The sequence below is a fragment of the Bufo gargarizans genome, chromosome 6, assembly GCF_014858855.1.
Source record: "Bufo gargarizans isolate SCDJY-AF-19 chromosome 6, ASM1485885v1, whole genome shotgun sequence".
Lineage (NCBI taxonomy): Eukaryota > Metazoa > Chordata > Amphibia > Anura > Bufonidae > Bufo > Bufo gargarizans.
The window spans coordinates 256,693,583-256,715,422 of record NC_058085.1 but is presented as its reverse complement, the minus strand read 5'-3'; the positions used below and the strand labels follow the sequence as shown (position 1 = coordinate 256,715,422).

Here is a 21,840-nt window from a genome sequence, read left to right as displayed (position 1 = left end):
GGTGGAGGGAGTTTGAAAAGAAGTAGGAGGAAAATACTGGGCAGGAGACGAAAAAGAAGCAGAAGGAAACACATGCTCGGGGGGGTGGGAAGGGAAAGGTTGACGGTACTGTCGACTGGTGTGGTATGGGGGGTAGGTGTGGGATGGGGATAGGTGTGGGGGGGGGTTGATTTCCCATGACCCGTTCTCTAAAATGATCTTAAACTCATGCAACTGCTCGGGCGTCATTGAGTCCATCAAACTGATTATGCTTAGCCCATAATGGTAGTTTGGGCTGCGTTGAAACACCGACTCCACCCCCTCCCAGCGGCGAATCAAGTCAGCACCAAACTCCATCTGATGTTGGGCAAAACCTTCTAGAGCGTCGGAAACGACCTCTACAAGGTTCGCATAATCAGCTCGATTTGGCCTACCGGATCTCTGCCTGCTCACCAGGGCTCTCAAATTTACAAGAGCCGCTGTTGAGCGGAGGGACCCGGTAGGGGACCCGGATTATCCTGAGCCGATACAGGAGGGCTGGCGCTGGCGATCTGTTCCGGTTCCGCCTCAGGAGGTTGTTCAGGCTCCCGAGTGCTGCTGGCACTTCTGTAGGAAAAAAATAAGGAAAGTTAGGAATTGTTCCTTAAATAAAACATCCATGTTCTATGCTATGTCTACCGTATACCATAGGGGGCTGGCCAAAACAGGGGAGCCAAACACTCCGCTGACTCAGACAGCCCCTTACACTCAGACGGAGAGAACAGTTGTCCCTCTGACTGTAGGGGGCTGGCCAAAACAGGGGAGCCAAACGCTCCGCTGTCTCAGACAGCCCCTTTTACCCCAATTTTTTTTTAACAGTTGTTACAAATATTTACCTTCTTGGTGCCATCGCCTTTCGTAGGAACCCCAGGGCCGCCGTATGGATGTATGTGGTCCATGAGGTTCTTCCGGAGCCTTAACGGGGCCTTAACCTCCTTGTTATAATCCCTCCTGAAATGGTTCCGGATAGATCGCCAACCAGTTTGACTATAGAAAAAAAACATAAAAAATAAAATCAGCATGATGAAAGGAAAAGAACAATATTCTGTTTTACTTACCATATTTCTCCTGAGCCGCTGCATTTAGATCCCCCCAGGTCTCAAAAACTTGAGCACAGATGTCCCCCCAGAGCCGCTGGGTACGACGATGATCAGCGTGGTGTCGGTCGGAGTGGTCCCATAATGCTGGACGCGCCTCCACCAGTTGGATGAGGAGCAGGTTATGCATCGTAGGAACCCCGAACTCCTCATCTTCCCTGGTGGAGGCTACAGAACCCTGAAAAAAAGAAAATACAAAATTAAATGTAAATCCTAATACAAAATGCAAATTAAAACTACTTAATTCAAGACTTACACGTCTACGACCGCCACAATCATTCCTGCGGACTCTGGAGGCGACTGGGGGATCCTCGCTGGCGGCTCTAGGTGCAGATTGCTGAAACAAAATATATATATTTTTTTTTAAAGAATGTATTTAAATAAATAAATAAAAATTCTATTGATTAATGCAACGAATCAAACAGTACAAACTCCAAGTGTTGATTTTATACTTACCGGCCACTGAATACGCCGGCGCCTTCTGGGTGGGTTTTTCCAATCTATCGTCTTTTTTGATGACATCTGTACGTAACAGAATACCAGACAAAATGAAGATAACGTTAAAGGAACTTGTTTAGAGCACTATTTCCACTTATATCAACAATTTTTTTTTTTTTTTAAATTTTTTTTTTTTTTATACTTGCTTTTTAAAATATAGATTGGTGCTTGCCCACTGCAGAACTTTCTTTAAATTTTATCATTTTCTTTCTTTATTTTTTTTTGGAACGACCCTAATAATAAATTGATTTAAAAAATGTATCCAACAGGAGCCATAATCCCCCCCAAGTGCCATAAACACCCCCAGAGACAGCAGCCCCCCCATAGTGCCAGCAGCCCCCCACAGTGACATCAGCCCCCAGTTCCAAACAACCTTCCCACAGTGGCCTCAGCCCCCCCAATGCCAGCAGCCCCCACAGTTTCAGCCACAAACACCCCCGCAGTGCCAGCAGCAACCACAGTTCCAGCCACAAACACCCCTGCAGTGCCAGCAGACCCCCCAATTCCAGCCACACACATCCCCGCAGTGCCAGCAGTACCGCAGTTTCAGCCACAAACACCACCGCAGTGCCAGCAGCACCCACAGTTCCAGCCACATAAACCCCAGCAGTGCCAGAAGCACCGCACAGTTTCAGCCACAAACATCATCGCAGTGCCAGCAGACCCCCAGTTCCAGCCACCCCCCGCAGTGGCAGAAGCCCCCCATAAAGAGGCAGTCCCCACCACCAGTGCCAGCAGCCCCCACTGTTCCAGACACACACACACTCCTTCCCAAGTGCCAGCAGCCCCCCCTAGAAATAGAGAGAGAGAGATAGAAAAAAAGAAAGTTAGACAAACAGACAGAACTTCATATACTTGCCAGTCTCATCAAGTTGATGATCCAAAATGGCCGACGATGAGGGGAGGGACAGGAAGTTACTGGGCATGCGCAGAGACGTGAACTGTTTCTAACGGATCCGTGTCAAAGCGGAGCCAAGACAAACGGATCCGTCCCTATTGACTTACATTGTAAGTCTGGACGGACCCGTTTGGCTCCGCACGGCCAGGTGGACACCCGAACGCTGCAAGCTGCATTCGGGTGTCCGCCTGCTGAGCGGAACGGAGGCCAAACGGAGCCATACTGATGCATTCTGAGCGGATCCTTATCCACTCAGAATGCATGGGGGCTGTACGGATCCGTTCGGGGCCGCTTGTGAGAGCCTTCAAACGGAGCCCCGAACGCAAGTGTGAAAGTAGCCTAAGATTTCACTTTAATGACATTTCTCCTTTCGTCAGATAAGTGTGACTGTGAACCTCCATAATCTTGAGATTTAGGCCTTGTGCACACACAAACATATACATTTTGCAGTCCAAAAATTGTGGATCGGCAAAATGCGGATGTGGCCCGTGTGCCTTGCGCATTTTTTTGTGGACTCATTGTCTCCTTGGTTCCGTGGTCTGCATTTTGCTGACATTCTTACTTTTTGCGGAACAGACATAGGGATGCAGAAAGCACACATATGTCTGTTCCTATCATTGGCTTAAAAATTTGGATCATGGACCCATTGAAGTCAATGGGTCCGCAAAAAGTGCGGATGAAACATGGATGGAATCCGCAATTTGTGGACCTCAAAATACATACGGCCGGGAAACCATTTTAGGAAAAATGTTTTATTCTTGGAAACCTATTTTGCAGATTGACTCCCTGTTGATCCCAAAGCTGGACTTGTGACACTTGTCATCGTTCCATATTTTACAAATGTTGCTTATATAAAATATACACATGTTGCCTCTACCTACAAGAGGGCAATATTTGTCCCTGTAAAATGCAAGAATGTACAAAGTACTTTTTGAAAAATGACTATGACTAAACCTCAGCTATCTGTTCTTCAGTAAAAAGACAGAATAGCTGAAGGGCCCTTAATGGGTTTCTGTCATCAGAAAAATCGTTATGTAGCTGGTTGACAGAGGCTCCGTCCTCTCACCCTTTGGCACGCCCTTGTAATGGTGATTGACATCCTCTGTCTCCTCCATGCCCAGCAAATCCCACGCCTGCGACGTCCATTTTAGTATTAGGCGTAGTGAGTGAAGCACGCTCGCCTGCTGCCATCCTTCACTCACTGCACCTAATACTAAAATGGACGGCGCGGGATTTGCTGGGCACGGAGGAGACCGAGGATGTCAATCGCCATTACAAGGGCGTGCCAAACGGTGAGAGGACAGAGCCTCTAGGTGCTGCAGCAACGCCCCCCTAGCACCTAGAGGCTCATTTGCATATTATAAAAGTCATTATTATAAAAGTCATTATTTAGCTCGAACGGTGGCACGCAGCGAGATGTGTCATACAGTTGTGTTCTGCTGATATTAGCACATCGCTAATCTCAGCCAGCTACAGAACGATTTTTCTGATGACCGAAACCCTTTTAAAGAGGTTCTCCAGGATTTAACAGTTGGTGACATATCCCTAGGATGGGTAATCGGTATCAGATCAGCGTGAGTCCCACACCTCGCACCCCTGACGATCAGCTCTTTTGGAGTAGCTCCAGCACTGGAACTACACAGCTCGGTCCGTTGTGTAGTCAGTGGAGCTGATTAGGGATGAGCGAACCCGAACTGTATAGTTCGGGTTCGTACCGAATTTTGGGGTGTCCGTGACACGGACCCGAACCCGGACATTTTCGTAAAAGTCCGGGTTCGGGTTCGGTGTTCGTCGCTTTCTTCGCGCTTTTGTGACGCTTTCTTGGCGCTTTTTGAAAGGCTGCAAAGCAGCCAATCAACAAGCGTCATACTACTTGCCCCAAGAGGCCATCACAGCCATGCCTACTATTGGCATGGCTGTGATTGGCCAGAGCACCATGTGACCCAGCCTCTATTTAAGCTGGAGTCACATAGCGCCGCCCGTCACTCTGCTCTGATTAGCGTAGGGAGAGGTTGCGGCTGCGACAGTAGGGCGAGATTAGGCAGATTAACTCCTCCAAAGGACTTGATTAACTGATCGATCTGCAGCTGTGGATCATTGAGCTGCTGATCCTCAATTGCTCACTGTTTTTAGGCTGCACAGACCGTTTGTCAGTCTCATTTTTCTGGGGTGATCGGCGGCCATTTTGTGTCTTGTGGTGCGCCAGCACAAGCTGCGACCAAGTGCATTTAACCCTCAATGGTGTGGTTGTTTTTTGGCTAAAGCCTACATCAGGGTGAAGCTGTGACACCAAGTGCATTTAACCAGCAATAGTCTGTTCATTTTTTGGCCATATACAAAATCAGGGGCAAGCTGCGCCTGTCACCAAGTGCATTTAACCCTCAATGGTGTGGTTGTTTTTTGGCTAAAGCCTACATCAGGGTGAAGCTGTCACACCAAGTGCATTTAACCAGCAATAGTCTGTTTATTTTTTGGCCATATACTACATCAGGGGCAAGCTGCGCCTGTCACCAAGTGCATTTAACCCTCAATGGTGTGGTTGTTTTTTGGCTAAAGCCTACATCAGGGTGAAGCTGTCACACCAAGTGCATTTAACCAGCAATAGTCTGTTCATTTTTTGGCCATATACAAAATCAGGGGCAAGCTGCGCCTGTCACCAAGTGCATTTAACCCTCAATGGTGTGGTTGTTTTTTGGCTAAAGCCTACATCAGGGTGAAGCTGTCACACCAAGTGCATTTAACCAGCAATAGTCTGTTCATTTTTTGGCCATATCCCAGTCTAATTCTGTCACTAAATCCATACCGGTCACCCAGCGCCTAAATACTAGGCCTCAAATTTATATCCAGCTAAATCTGTCCCTAGTGCTGTAGCTGGGCGAGTTATTTAGTGTCCGTTCAAGCACATTTCTTGTTCTGGGTTGAAATACAATTCCCAATTTAGCAATTTCATAATTTAGTGGTTCCTGCTATATCAGAGCTCTTTGAAATCTATCCCAAAAAGGGTATATAATATTGAAGGTGCACATAGGGTCATTCAGAGTAACTTCACACACACCCGCTACTGTGTATTTCCAAGTCTAATTCTGTCACTAAATCCATACCGGTGACCCAGCGCCTAAATACTAGGCCTCAAATTTAATTCCCTCTAAATCTCTCGTTACCCACCGCTGTACTGTTGTTGCTGGGCAAGATATTTAGTGTCCGTCAAAGCACATTTTTTGTTCTGGGTTGAAGTACAATTCCCAATTTAGCAATTTCATAATTTAGTGGTTTCTGCTATATCAGAGCTATTTGAAATCTATCCCAAAAAGGGTATATAATATTGAAGGTGCACATAGGGTCATTCAGAATAACTTCACACACACCCGCTACTGTGTATTTCCAAGTCTAATTCTGTCACTAAACCCATACCTGTCACCCAGCGCCTAAATACTAGGCCTCAAATTTAAATCCCTCTAAATCTCTCGTTACCGTTGTCCTGTTGTAGCTGGGAAAGTTATTTAGTGCCCGTCAAAGCACATTTTTTGTTCTGGGTTGAAGTACAATTCCCAATTTAGCAATTTCATAATTTAGTGGTTCCTGCTATATCAGAGCTATTTGAAATCTATCCCAAAAAGGGTATATAATATTGAAGGTGCACATAGGGTCATTCAGAATAACTTCACACACACCCGCTACTGTGTATTTCCAAGTCTAATTCTGTCACTAAATCCATACCGGTGACCCAGCGCCTAAATACTAGGCCTCAAATTTAATTCCCTCTAAATCTCTCGTTACCCACCGCTGTACTGTTGTTGCTGGGCAAGATATTTAGTGTCCGTCAAAGCACATTTTTTGTTCTGGGTTGAAGTACAATTCCCAATTTAGCAATTTCATAATTTAGTGGTTTCTGCTATATCAGAGCTATTTGAAATCTATCCCTAAAAGGGTATATAATATTGAAGGTGCACATAGGGTCATTCAGAATAACTTCACACACACCCGCTACTGTGTATTTCCAAGTCTAATTCTGTCACTAAATCCATACCGGTGACCCAGCGCCTAAATACTAGGCCTCAAATTTAATTCCCTCTAAATCTCTCGTTACCCACCGGTGTACTGTTGTTGCTGGGCAAGATATTTAGTGTCCGTCAAAGCACATTTTTTGTTCTGGGTTGAAGTACAATTCCCAATTTAGCAATTTCATAATTTAGTGGTTTCTGCTATATCAGAGCTATTTGAAATCTATCCCTAAAAGGGTATATAATATTGAAGGTGCACATAGGGTCATTCAGAATAACTTCACACACACCCGCTACTGTGTATTTCCAAGTCTAATTCTGTCACTAAACCCATACCTGTCACCCAGCGCCTAAATACTAGGCCTCAAATTTAAATCCCTCTAAATCTCTCGTTACCGTTGTCCTGTTGTAGCTGGGAAAGTTATTTAGTGCCCGTCAAAGCACATTTTTTGTTCTGGGTTGAAGTACAATTCCCAATTTAGCAATTTCATAATTTAGTGGTTCCTGCTATATCAGAGCTATTTGAAATCTATCCCAAAAAGGGTATATAATATTGAAGGTGCACATTGGGTCATTCAGAATAACTTCACACACACGCTTCTGTGCATTTCCAAGTCTAATTCTGTCACTAAATCCATACCGGTGACCCAGCGCCTAAATACTAGGCCTCAAATTTAATTCCCTCTAAATCTCTCGTTACCCACCGCTGTACTGTTGTTGCTGGGCAAGATATTTAGTGTCCGTCAAAGCACATTTTTTGTTCTGGGTTGAAGTACAATTCCCAATTTAGCAATTTCATAATTTAGTGGTTTCTGCTATATCAGAGCTATTTGAAATCTATCCCTAAAAGGGTATATAATATTGAAGGTGCACATAGGGTCATTCAGAATAACTTCACACACACCCGCTACTGTGTATTTCCAAGTCTAATTCTGTCACTAAATCCATACCGGTGACCCAGCGCCTAAATACTAGGCCTCAAATTTAATTCCCTCTAAATCTCTCGTTACCCACCGTTGTACTGTTGTTGCTGGGCAAGATATTTAGTGTCCGTCAAAGCACATTTTTTGTTCTGGGTTGAAGTACAATTCCCAATTTAGCAATTTCATAATTTAGTGGTTTCTGCTATATCAGAGCTATTTGAAATCTATCCCTAAAAGGGTATATAATATTCAAGGTGCACATTGGGTCATTCAGAATAACTTCACACACACACGCTTCTGTGCATTTCCAAGTCTAATTCTGTCACTAAATCCATACCGGTCACCCAGCGCCTAAATACTAGGCCTCAAATTTATATCCCGCTGAATTTGAATACAATACATTGGGCCAAATAATATATTTGTTGTTGTGGTGAACCATAACAATGAGAAAAACATCTAGTAAGGGACGCGGACGTGGACATGGTCGTGGTGGTGTTAGTGGACCCTCTGGTGCTGGGAGAGGACGTGGCCGTTCTGCCACATCCACACGTCCTAGTGTACCAACTACCTCAGGTCCCAGTAGCCGCCAGAATTTACAGCGATATATGGTGGGGCCCAATGCCGTTCTAAGGATGGTAAGGCCTGAGCAGGTACAGGCATTAGTCAATTGGGTGGCCGACAGTGGATCCAGCACGTTCACATTATCTCCCACCCAGTCTTCTGCAGAAAGCGCACAGATGGCGCCTGAAAACCAACCCCATCAGTCTGTCACATCACCCCCATGCATACCAGGGAAACTGTCTCAGCCTCAAGTTATGCAGCAGTCTCTTATGCTGTTTGAAGACTCCGCTGGCAGGGTTTCCCAAGGGCATCCACCTAGCCCTTCCCCAGCGGTGAAAGACATAGAATGCACTGACGCACAACCACTTATGTTTCCTGATGATGAGGACATGGGAATACCACCTCAGCATGTCTCTGATGATGACGAAACACAGGTGCCAACTGCTGCGTCTTTCTGCAGTGTGCAGACTGAACAGGAGGTCAGGGATCAAGACTGGGTGGAAGACGATGCAGGGGACGATGAGGTCCTAGACCCCACATGGAATGAAGGTCGTGCCACTGACTTTCACAGTTCGGAGGAAGAGGCAGTGGTGAGACCGAGCCAACAGCGTAGCAAAAGAGGGAGCAGTGGGCAAAAGCAGAACACCCGCCGCCAAGAGACTCCGCCTGCTACTGACCGCCGCCATCTGGGACCGAGCACCCCAAAGGCAGCTTCAAGGAGTTCCCTGGCATGGCACTTCTTCAAACAATGTGCTGACGACAAGACCCGAGTGGTTTGCACGCTGTGCCATCAGAGCCTGAAGCGAGGCATTAACGTTCTGAACCTGAGCACAACCTGCATGACCAGGCACCTGCATGCAAAGCATGAACTGCAGTGGAGTAAACACCTTAAAACCAAGGAAGTCACTCAGGCTCCCCCTGCTACCTCTTCTGCTGCTGCCGCCTCGGCCTATTCTGCTGCTGCCGCCTCGGCCTCTTCCTCCGCCTCTGGAGGAACGTTGGCACCTGCCGCCCAGCAAACAGGGGATGTACCACCAACACCACCACCACCACCTCCGTCACCAAGCGTCTCAACCATGTCACACGCCAGCGTTCAGCTCTCCATCTCACAAACATTTGATAGAAAGCGTAAATTCCCACCTAGCCACCCTCGATCCCTGGCCCTGAATGCCAGCATTTCTAAACTACTGGCCTATGAAATGCTGTCATTTAGGCTGGTGGACACAGACAGCTTCAAACAGCTCATGTCGCTTGCTGTCCCACAGTATGTTGTTCCCAGCCGGCACTACTTCTCCAAGAGAGCCGTGCCTTCCCTGCACAACCAAGTATCCGATAAAATCAAGTGTGCACTGCGCAACGCCATCTGTAGCAAGGTCCACCTAACCACAGATACGTGGACCAGTAAGCACGGCCAGGGACGCTATATCTCCCTAACTGCACACTGGGTAAATGTAGTGGCAGCTGGGCCCCAGGCGGAGAGCTGTTTGGCGCACGTCCTTCCGCCGCCAAGGATCGCAGGGCAACATTCTTTGCCTCCTGTTGCCACCTCCTCCTTCTCGGCTTCCTCCTCCTCTTCTTCCACCTGCTCATCCAGTCAGCCACACACCTTCACCACCAACTTCAGCACAGCCCGGGGTAAACGTCAGCAGGCCATTCTGAAACTCATATGTTTGGGGGACAGGCCCCACACCGCACAGGAGTTGTGGCGGGGTATAGAACAACAGACCGACGAGTGGTTGCTGCCGGTGAGCCTCAAGCCCGGCCTGGTGGTGTGTGATAATGGGCGAAATCTCGTTGCAGCTCTGGGACTAGCCAATTTGACGCACATCCCTTGCTTGGCGCATGTGCTGAATTTGGTGGTGCAGAAGTTCATTCACAACTACCCCGACATGTCAGAGCTGCTGCATAACGTGCGGGCCGTCTGTTCGCGCTTCCGGCGTTCACATCCTGCTGCTGCTCGCCTGTCTGCGCTACAGCGTAACTTCGGCCTTCCCGCTCACCGCCTCATATGCGACGTGCCCACCAGGTGGAACTCCACCTTGCACATGCTGGACAGACTGTGCGAGCAGCAGCAGGCCATAGTGGAGTTTCAGCTGCAGCACGCACGGGTCAGTCGCACTACAGAACAGCACCACTTCACCACCAATGACTGGGCCTCCATGCGAGACCTGTGTGCCCTGTTGCGCTGTTTCGAGTACTCCACCAACATGGCCAGTGGCGATGACACCGTTATCAGCGTTACAATACCACTTCTATGTCTCCTTGAGAAAACACTTAGGGCGATGATGGAAGAGGAGGTGGCCCAGGAGGAGGAGGAGGAGGAGGAGGAAGAGGGGTCATTTTTAGCACTTTCAGGCCAGTCTCTTCGAAGTGACTCAGAGGGAGGTTTTTGGCAACAGCAGAGGCCAGGTACAAATGTGGCCAGCCAGGGCCCACTACTGGAGGACGAGGAGGACGAGGATGAGGAGGAGGTGGAGGAGGATGAGGATGAAGCATGGTCACAGCGGGGTGGCACCCAACGCAGCTCGGGTCCATCACTGGTGCGTGGCTGGGGGGAAAGGCAGGACGATGACGATACGCCTCCCACAGAGGACAGCTTGTCCTTATCCCTGGGCAGCCTGGCACACATGAGCGACTACATGCTGCAGTGCCTGCGCAACGACAGCAGAGTTGCCCACATTTTAACCTGTGCGGACTACTGGGTTGCCACCCTGCTGGATCCACGCTACAAAGACAATGTGCCCACCTTACTTCCTGCACTGGAGCGTGATAGGAAGATGCGCGAGTACAAGCGCACGTTGGTAGACACGCTACTGAGAGCATTCCCAAATGTCACAGGGGAACAAGTGGAAGCCCAAGGCCAAGGCAGAGGAGGAGCAAGAGGTCGCCAAGGCAGCTGTGTCACGGCCAGCTCCTCTGAGGGCAGGGTTAGCATGGCAGAGATGTGGAAAACTTTTGTCAACACGCCACAGCTAACTGCACCACCACCTGATACGCAACGTGTTAGCAGGAGGCAACATTTCACTAACATGGTGGAACAGTACGTGTGCACACCCCTCCACGTACTGACTGATGGTTCGGCCCCATTCAACTTCTGGGTCTCTTAAATTGTCCACGTGGCCAGAGCTAGCCTTTTATGCCTTGGAGGTGCTGGCCTGCCCGGCAGCCAGCGTTTTGTCTGAACGTGTATTCAGCACGGCAGGGGGCGTCATTACAGACAAACGCAGCCGCCTGTCTACAGCCAATGTGGACAAGCTGACGTTCATAAAAATGAACCAGGCATGGATCCCACAGGACCTGTCCGTCCCTTGTCCAGATTAGACATTAACTACCTCCCCATAACCATATATTATTGGACTCCAGGGCACTTCCTCATTCAATCCTATTTTTATTTTCATTTTACCATTATATTGCGAGGCTACCCAAAGTTGAATGAACCTCTCCTCTGCCTGTGTGCTAGGCCTAAATATATGCCAATGGACTGTTGCAGTGGTGGGTGACGTGAAGCCTCATTCTCTGCTATGACATGCAGACTGATTCTCTGCTGACATGAAGCCAGATCCTCTGTTACGGGAGCTCTCTCCTCTGCCTGGGTGCTGGGCCTAAATTTATGACAATTGACTGTTGCAGTGGTGGGTGACGTGAAGCCTGATTCTCTGCTATGATATGAAGACTGATTCTCTGCTGACATGAAGCCAGATTCTCTGTTACGGGACCTCTCTCCTCTGCCTGGGTGCTGGGTAGTGTTGAGCGCGAATATTCGAAAAGCAAATTTTTTTCGCGAATATCGCAACTTCGCGATTTCGCGAATATTTCGAATATAGTGCTATATATTCGTAAAAACGAATATTCGTTTTTTGTTTCCCCCCCCCCCCCCACAAAATTACAGTACACATATAATTGATTGTTTCCCAAAGGTCCAACAGCTCAGATCTTACTCACATTGCCTAGAAAGTGATTGAGGCGCGAATCTTCGTAAGGCGATTTTATTAGCGCACATGCGAATATCGGCACGTCCCAGAACAGAGGCAAAGGGCTTTGCATTCATACATTAGTGAATTGAGTTGCGAATCTTCGTAAGGCGATTTTATTAGCGCACATGCGAATATCTACACTTGTCCCAGAACAGAGGCAAAGGGCTTTGCATTCATACATTAGTGATTGAATTGAGCTGCGAATCTTCGTAAGGCGATTTTATTAACGCAAATGCAAATATCTACACTTGTCCCCAGAACAGAGAGGCAAAGGCCTGTGCATTCATATAGTATAGCACCATATTCGCGAATACGTAGAACTTCGTAAAAGTCGATTTACGAATATTCGTATTTTTTATTTTACTTTCCACCTTACAGATTACATTGATCTGTACTCTGTCAACTACTGTCATCACCCCCCACTGTATCTCGATTGATTCCCAAAAGTCTCACATTCCCTAGAAAGTGATTGAGGTGCGAATCTTCGTAAGGCGATTTTATTAGCGCACATGCGAATATCTACACTTGTCCCAGAACAGAGGCAAAGGGCATTGCATTCATACATTAGTGATTGAATTGAGTTGCGAATCTTCGTAAGGCGATTTCATTAGCGCACATGTGAATTTTGCATAGCATATGTATTATGCGATAATTCGAATTATCGCATATGCGAAATAATAACGAATTTGAATAATCGCGAATATTTTACGAATATTCTTTCGAATATTCACAAAATTTCGCGAATTCGAATATGGGACATGCCGCTCAACACTAGTGCTGGGCCTAAATTTATGACAATGGACTGTTGCAGTGGTGGGTGACGTGAAGCCTGATTCTCTGCTATGACATGCAGACTGATTCTCTGCTGACATGAAGCCAGATTGTCTGTTACGGGACCTCTCTCCTCTGCCTGGGTGCTGGGCCTAAATATATGCCAATGGACTGTTGCAGTGGTGGCTGACGTGAAGCCTCATTCTCTGCTATGACATGCAGACTAATTCTCTGCTGACATGAAGACAGATTCTCTGTTACGGGACCTCTCTCCTCTGCCTGGGTGCCGGGGCCTAAATATCTGAGAATGGACTGTTCCAGTGGTGGCTGACGTGAAGCCTCATTCTCTGCTATGACATGCAGACTAATTCTCTGCTGACATGAAGACAGATTCTCTGTTACGGGACCTCCCTCCTCTGCCTGGGTGCTGGGCCTAAATATATGCCAATGGACTGTTGCAGTGGTGGCTGACGTGAAGCCTCATTCTCTGCTATGACATGCAGACTAATTCTCTGCTGACATGAAGACAGATTCTCTGTTACGGGACCTCCCTCCTCTGCCTGGGTGCTGGGCCTAAATATATGCCAATGGACTGTTGCAGTGGTGGCTGACGTGAAGCCTCATTCTCTGCTATGACATGCAGACTGATTCTCTGCTGACATGAAGCCAGATTCTCTGTTACGGGACCTCTCTCCTCTGCCTGTGTGTGTGCTGGGCCTAAATATATGCCAATGGACTGTTGCAGTGGTGGCTGACGTGAAGCCTCATTCTCTGCTATGACATGCAGACTGATTCTCTGCTGACATGAAGCCAGATTCTCTGTTACGGGACCTCTCTCCTCTGCCTGTGTGTGTGCTGGGCCTAAATATATGCCAATGGACTGTTGCAGTGGTGGCTGACGTGAAGCCTCATTCTCTGCTATGACATGCAGACTAATTCTCTGCTGACATGAAGACAGATTCTCTGTTACGGGACCTCCCTCCTCTGCCTGGGTGCTGGGCCTAAATATATGCCAATGGACTGTTGCAGTGGTGGCTGACGTGAAGCCTCATTCTCTGCTATGACATGCAGACTGATTCTCTGCTGACATGAAGCCAGATTCTCTGTTACGGGACCTCTCTCCTCTGCCTGTGTGTGTGCTGGGCCTAAATATATGCCAATGGACTGTTGCAGTGGTGGCTGACGTGAAGCCTCATTCTCTGCTATGACATGCAGACTGATTCTCTGCTGACATGAAGCCAGATTCTCTGTTACGGGACCTCTCTCCTCTGCCTGTGTGTGTGCTGGGCCTAAATATATGCCAATGGACTGTTGCAGTGGTGGCTGACGTGAAGCCTCATTCTCTGCTATGACATGCAGACTAATTCTCTGCTGACATGAAGACAGATTCTCTGTTACGGGACCTCCCTCCTCTGCCTGGGTGCTGGGCCTAAATATATGCCAATGGACTGTTGCAGTGGTGGCTGACGTGAAGCCTCATTCTCTGCTATGACATGCAGACTAATTCTCTGCTGACATGAAGACAGATTCTCTGTTACGGGACCTCTCTCCTCTGCCTGGGTGCCGGGGCCTAAATATCTGAGAATGGACTGTTCCAGTGGTGGGTGACGGGAAGCCAGATTCTCTGCTATGGAACCTCTCTCCAATTGATTTTGGTTAATTTTTATTTATTTATTTAATTTTTATTTTAATTCATTTCCCTATCCACATTTGTTTGCAGGGGATTTACCTACATGTTGCTGCCTTTTGCAGCCCTCTAGCTCTTTCCTGGGCTGTTTTACAGCCTTTTTAGTGCCGAAAAGTTCGGGTCCCCATTGACTTCAATGGGGTTCGGGTTCGGGACGAAGTTCGGATCGGGTTCGGATCCCGAACCCGAACATTTCCGGGATGTTCGGCCGAACTTCTCGAACCCGAACATCCAGGTGTTCGCTCAACTCTAGAGCTGATACTACAGCACTGCTGTCATTGCAGCACTGCTCCCATTCATTTCATTTATCGGAGCTGAAACTGATTGGTGGAGGTGTGGAGTGTCGGACCCCCACAATCTGATATTGATGACCTATCCTAGGGATAGATCTTCAATTTTTATAGTCTGGAGAACCCTTTACTGCATTTCTGTCTGGTATTGCATTGAGATAGATGTGTTTTACAATAACTGGTATGAACACCATAGAGGTCAGCAGTATCCCCCATTTACTAAAAATGTTGCCTCCAGTCAATTTAGTGTAAATGCCTGTAATTTTAACTCTTTCTAGGGATTGTGTTTGCTAGTTACATGGGACTGCCTCCAATATTAAAGGGTTTCTCCAGCTCATAAAATAGCTTTAAATGTGTTAACTTACTTGTATTCTTCCATTATCAAAGGTGCCCTAGTCTCCCACTGTCACCATTTCTAGGTTCTGGCACTTCCACTTCCAGCTTGTGCTCCAGGTTAGGGTCTATTCACACATCCGTAGTGCATTGCGGATCTGCAATACACCCAGCCGGCACCCCCATAGAAATGCCTATGCATACAAGAATAGGACATGTTTAATTTTTTCCCGGAGTCGCGGACTGGAAGATCGGCGGCGCTCTCCTGAAATGCGAATGCGAACAGCACACCACAATTGCGGACGTGTGAATGGAGCCTTAGGCCTCATGCACACGGCTGTGTTCCGCGGCCGAGAGCGGACCGTGGAAACCTGGCCAGGATTCCTGCTGACAGCATGTAACAGTGTATTACTGTACAGCAGCGGCTGCATGAAGCGTAGGGCGTCATAGTAACCAATGACGCCGTGCGCTCATGCTGTCAGCAGGAATCCCGGCCGGGTTTCCACGGTCCGCTCTCGACCGCAGAACACGGCCGTGTGCATGAGGCCTTAGGCTGAGTTCACACTTCAGTTATTTGAGTCAAAACCAGCAGTGAAGCCTACTCAGAGATCAGGTGTAATGTAAAGATTTGCACCTATTCTGTGTTTTTTTTTTTTTTTTTTTACCCACACCTGATTTTGGCTCATAATAACTGATGTAAATAACTGAGGTGTGAACTCAGCCATAGCACTTTTTGTGTCTGCAAGTCATCAGTACTGGCTGATTTCAGTATCTAAGCCAGTCCTCCTCCTGTCACAGCTCATACATAGATATGGGAGGGGGCTGGATTAGCAGTTAAAATGAGCCAATCAACCAGCGCCTGTCACATGTAACACTGATGATGTGCCGCCACAGGAAGCACTATGCTGTGTGGGACCGAGGAAGGGTAGACCAATATACTGTTAGATTAGGAATATAAGTAAGTTGTATATTTAAATTTAAAGGGAACCTGTCATGTGAATATTTGATTATAATGTAACTAATTATATACAATCATTAACTACTAAAAAGTACCTTAGATGTATTCACTTACTGGTGTGACAGATGGTTACCTCATAATATACACACAAAGATGCCGCATGCTAATGAGCTGATTCGAGTCCGGCGTGATGTCATGGAGTCCAGCGTATATTTAATTCAGAGCTATAGCCACTCCCCTGCCCACCTGCTGCTGATTCATATGGAAAAAAAACTGTCATTCGGCGGGGAGAGTCAGAAGCTCATAATATACATGACTCATCATTATCAGCTGGAGCTTTTCAATACAAGATGTTGGCAGATTGACTGGGTCAATTAAAGAAAGTGAAGAGAAGAGAATCAGTCACTTATTTATGTTGCCCTTAGTTAGGACACCATAAAACTGGAGACAGGTTCCCTTTAAATCTATTTTGTGAGCTGGACAAACCCTTTAATGTCTGTCTGCTCTCTGAAGCATCGGGGTGTTGTCATTGCTCTGCGCGTCGTATCATTAATTCTATATACAGACTATACATTAATGCAAATGAGATTTCAAAAGGCAAAACTTAAATTAATATTTACCCATCACCTGTCAGATCCAAAGACAAAAGGTTACATCTAACCTGCATGATCTATTCTAGCCTATGATGGCTGGAGCCAGAGATGAGCTGACATTAGCAACATCGGTCTGTAGATTTAATGGTGTGAGATAAACCCTCCTGTATCCCTGGTGCTGAGGGATTCTCCGCTCCTGAGTATTTTACACTTTCTGGTTAGGTCTTTTGTGGATCCGAAAAACACAGACACCGGCAATGTGTGTTCCGCATTTTGTGGACCACACATCGCCAGGACTTAATAGAAAATGCCTATTCTTGTCCGCAATTGCGGACAAGAATAGGACATGTTCTAATTTTTTCCGGATCGGAATTGCGGACCCGGAAGTGCAGGTCCGGATCCAGGCCGCACATTGTGCGGCCCCATAGGAATGATTGTGTCCACAATTCCGTTTCTCAAAATGCGAAACGGAATTGCGGACGTGTGAATGGAGCCTTATGCTGTAAAGAGGGGTCATCATAAATACTAGGGGCTCTGAATGGAGGTCCACAAGAGCCAGTCCTTGTACTGACATTCTGCTCCTTCCCTGTTAGTCTCTACATGACCTAAATAGTTAACAGGAACGGTGTTCTTTATAGTAGGTGGCAGTCATGTGTAATAGGGACTGCACTTTTAGTAGTTGCTGTTTTGTATTCCGGTCTTGACTATTCCTAACAATGCAGGCTCCCCGGTAACTCCAGTGATACTCTATTGTGTTGGGCCTCGCTGAATGTACTGGTGCAGATTGAGTGATGTTTTTTTTTTATAGCATTGGTTTCTGTAGCTGAATCCTAACCTGCTGAATCTCCTCTACAGACCATCCCTGTGGTTGTGAGCCCCAGTGCCGGAGCGGTGGCGATGAGAGCCGGTGTTCAGTATGTGCAGACCACCATGCCGGTCCAGGTGAGAAGAGTGTGACCTGTAAGCATTAAAAACAGCAAGACAATACGGAAACACTACATTGTGCGTGTCCGGAGCCAGCGACTCGTCCTGTATGTAAATAATGTACAATCTGTGGATGTGATTAAGAGTAGAACCATCTTTTTATATTTGTATTCACTTTAACTTATGAACGTTTATCCGGAGCCACGACATTAAAACACCGATTATGACAGATACTGCTGAAATCCTGCTATCTCGCAGAACGGATGGATGCCAAGGTGTAGATAAGCAGATGACTCTTGTATCAGTATAATCAGTGTACAAAGGAGAAGTGCAGTGAATGATACAAGCTTCTATGTGAAAAATAATCACAGCTAATGCCGCATTCATGGCAAGAGGCAGCGGCATTCAATCAAAGATTAACCCTAGTGTGGGATCGTACCGCAGGAACAATCCTAGTAACCAGAGAGGAATACGAAGCGCCATGTTTATCTGTGGACAACATCTGTGGACAACGTTGCAAAAAATATATGGTGGCGCCTTCAGTCTGTTACATTGCCACCACAGAAATTCACTTTGTATCTTATGTAAAATCACTGCTGATGTCTGTATATGAGGACCCTCTGTATAAAATCATTCCAGTGCCACGCGTTGTACATTTATCACACTGTTGATTTTTCACCATTGTTAATAACGGAGATAGTGTGTACAGTAACAAATGGCGAATACAAGATGGCAGCAAGGCGCCATCAACCCCGAGTGAGAGGCAATATCAGTGGCAAGCGGTTTGAAGCGCAGGACTGGCCAGCTTTCCCTTGTGAAACATAATTGCTTTTAGCATATGGAAGTATTTTTTCACATTTTCTTTGTATAAAATTTGTATTAAATTCAAACATTTCCTTTTCATGTCGTCTCTTTGCTTCTGGGTGTAATGATTATCAGGTTCTTCCCAGCACCGTCCTATGTCCACAGGTCAGTAGAAACTACAGACAAAATCCAGCACAGAATGATTGTGGAAGGAAACCAAAATGTTGGGGTGCATTGTGGTTAAAACGTAATATAAAGCTTGCACAACTGAGGGTTTGTTACAGTTGTGTCTGTGATATAAACGACCTGGAATCCAGACTAAATACATTTACAATAAGGCCTCTTTCACACATCCATGTCAGTGTTTTCATCTGTGACAAGGTGGACAGTTTTTCACCTGTATAGATGTTTGTGAAGGGTCCTTGGTTGGTCTGTATAATCCATATTCCACATGCATTGCTAGGCTGAAAAAAGGGATTTCCAGAGCATCTCCTGCTAAGGCCTCATGCTTCCATTTTCTGATACACATTGCTCTTGTAAGTGTATTGTGAGCTTTTTCTTGTGACGTGGACACTGCTGCCTTCGCTATGAGTCATATTTCAGGTAGGTCTGGTGTTCATCCATTGTGGAACCACAAGTTCCATGTGAGAAGTACAAAACAACTTCTGCAGGTAAAGAAAATACAGTAAAGCTTATTTTTCGTACGCCTCCCACAACGGCACTTCAGCAGGAGGGTACCCCGCCCCCAGGGACAGGAAACAACGTAGAAAGCAGAAGTTTAAATGCCTCCTCCCCATTACCTTCTCCATTCGTTTCCTGTCCCTTGGGATGAGTGGAAAGCGGGCAGGCTCCCTCCTGCCAAAGTTTCATGCGCCCAGCCTGCAGTGAGTATTCCCTGCTTTGCAGGATGGCTGTGGCAGAGCGGCGGACGCTGGGGGCGAGATACGGCTCCCACCGCTTGCTTCTGGCGCAAGTCTTCACTTTAGGCAGCCCCGGACGGTGCACCGGCTCAGGAAGAAGCCGCTTGCAAGTCCGGAAGGCGTGCGGGATCTCTGGGCCGAGATCTCGCGAGATCCAGTCATGTGACCCCGGCTGGGCCATGTGACGCGCCGGCAGGTCATGTGACCAGGAAGTGATTCAAATTGGCGGCAGGAAGCTGGGAAACGCCGCTCAGTGTCTCCAGCAGAGCAGCAGTGGTTCCCTCAGCATGTCTCTGTAGCAGGAGAAGCCTTCTGATGCCCCTAAGACCCCCCAGTCCGGTAAGCCTCCTCCTCCTCGATTTTTTTTTTTTTGTCTCTTTAGTCCTGGTGACGGTTGCCCCACTCCTTCCCCTATAATAAAAAGGAGCCCCTGCTCTTTTCTTTGTTCTTTCAGAATAGAGAATCCGAAAGGAGTGGGGAATCTGCACAGAATAGAAAATGTGCTATTTGCAAAAGGCATCTGGCAGCACATAGTAAAAAACCTATCTGCCAAAGATGTACGGACAAAATAATGGCTGAAGATTCCCCTTCTCTTGTGGAGAATTTACGATCCATTATAAGAGAAGAAGTGAGCTCAGCAGTGGAAGCAAAAATGGCGTCCCTTTCCCAAAAACCTTCCACTTCTAAAATGGTCACGGAGCCCCAGATAGAATGGGATATGGAGGACGACGATATTAATGATTCGTCTGACTCGGGATCCTCCTCTGATGAAGAGGTCAGTGGTCCATTATGCTCAGTAGAGGACACTAACGGCCTCTTGAAAGCAATAAGATTAACTCTAAATATTGAAGAATCTACACAGTCACAGTTGGTCCAGGATCAGATCTTCAAAGGGCTGGGTGATAGGAAGAGGAGAGTGTTCCCGATCCATGACAGGATCCGAAAGCTTATACAGGATGAATGGAAGGACCCAGAGAAAAGGGCTGGTACTTCAAAAGTCTTTAAAAGAAAAAATCCCTTTAGCGAGGAAGATTCGGCTCTTTGGGATAAAACACCAAAGGTTGACGCCCCTGCTGCACGAATTTCTAAAAAGGCTTATTAAAGGATGCTATGGATATAAAATGTGAATCCGTACTTAAAAAAAGCTTGGGAATCCAATACCGCCATGTTGAGACCTAGCATAGCTGCCACCTATACTGCCAGATCTCTGGCTCTCTCAGCTGGAGGAACACCTGGTCTCTGACGCCCCCAGAGAGGATCTCCTGGCCTCCTTGCCGATTTTGAAACAGGCCTCTAATTTCCTGGCAGACACATCTGCTGACCTGGTAAATTTATCAGCTAGGTCTGTGGCTCTTTCTAATACGGCAAGGAGGTCAGTCTGGTTACGCTGTTGGTCAGGTGATACTGCTTAAAAAAATAAACTCTGCAGTATCGCTTGCGAAGGAGATCGTCTTTTTGGTTCTGTCTTAGATGACATTCTGGAAAAGGCCTCTGATAGAAAAAAGGGGTTTCCGCCAGAGTCCAGGTTCTTCCAACAGCGTCGTTCCTTTCGCCCCCAAAGAAAGGGTAGACAGGACCGTAGGAAAAAGGATCCCTCTAGTTCTTGGCAGTCCTCAAAGGGGAGAGGTAGAAATGTCCTCTTTAGTCAGGATAAGTCTTCAAAACAGTCCTCCCAATGACGCCAGGAGCCCGGTGGGGGGTGGGGGGGGGGGAGAGATTGAAAGAGTTTGTCCCTGTTTGGGAAAAAAATCTCAAATTCAGCCTGGGTCCTAGACGTAATCCATCAGGGATACCAGCTGGAATTTTGCACTCCCCCTCCAGACAGATTTGTTTTGAACAAAAGATTGAAATCTGATCACAATGTTCTAGAGTCTCAGATTTCCCTTTTGTTAGAAAAAAGAGCAGTGGTTCCAGTTCGAGCAGACCAGGAAGGAAGGGGATTCTACTCCCCAATTTTTCTCGTAAAAAAACCCAATGGCTCTTTCAGAGCAATTATCAATCTAAAGTGCCTCAACAAGTACATAACATACAAAAGGTTCAAAATGGAGACCGTAAAATCTACAGTGAACCTTTTAACTCAGGGCTGCTCCATGGTAACACTCGACCTGGCGGACGCATATTACCATGTTCCGATCCATCAGAAACATCAAAAATATCTGTGTTTCACCATTTTCAAGGGGGAGCGTCTTCTCCAGTTTCAGGTGTTACCCTTTGGCCTGGCCTCTGCACCCAGAGTGTTCACAAAGATCATTGCAGAAGTCTCAGCTTTTTTCCACCAAAAGGGGATAAACGTCATACCCTATTTGGACGATTTTCTCATTACAGCAGCCTCCCAGACTCAACTGCAGCTACAGGTGAAGTTCGTCCTGGAGACCTTAACATCCCTAGGTTGGAAACTAAATCTAGAAAAAATCTAATCTATCACCCAGCCGAAAGATGATCTTTTTAGGTATTCTTCTGGATTCCACCCAAATGACCTCTTTTCTTCCAGAACAAAAAATCCGGGACATCAGGTTAAGGATTTCTGTCTTTTCAAACCAGACATCGACGATTCCCTTGGTGAGATGGGCCCAGGCTCACGGGAGACCGC

General features: G+C 47.0%; 1 protein-coding gene across 5 annotated transcripts in view; it reads left to right on the top strand.

The window, feature by feature from the left end:
- The window catches only part of LOC122939989 (protein kinase C-binding protein 1-like), a 55,247-nt gene extending 36,820 nt beyond the window's left edge, over positions 1-18,427 (top strand). For all 5 annotated transcript variants that reach the window (XM_044296258.1, XM_044296260.1, XM_044296259.1 and 2 more), the window contains one exon: positions 17,458-18,427. In XM_044296258.1, coding sequence (XP_044152193.1) covers positions 17,458-17,559 — 102 coding nt within the window. In that variant the 3' untranslated portion in view covers positions 17,560-18,427. The remainder of the gene's footprint in view (positions 1-17,457) is intronic.
- The last annotated feature ends 3,413 nt before the right edge of the window (positions 18,428-21,840 follow it).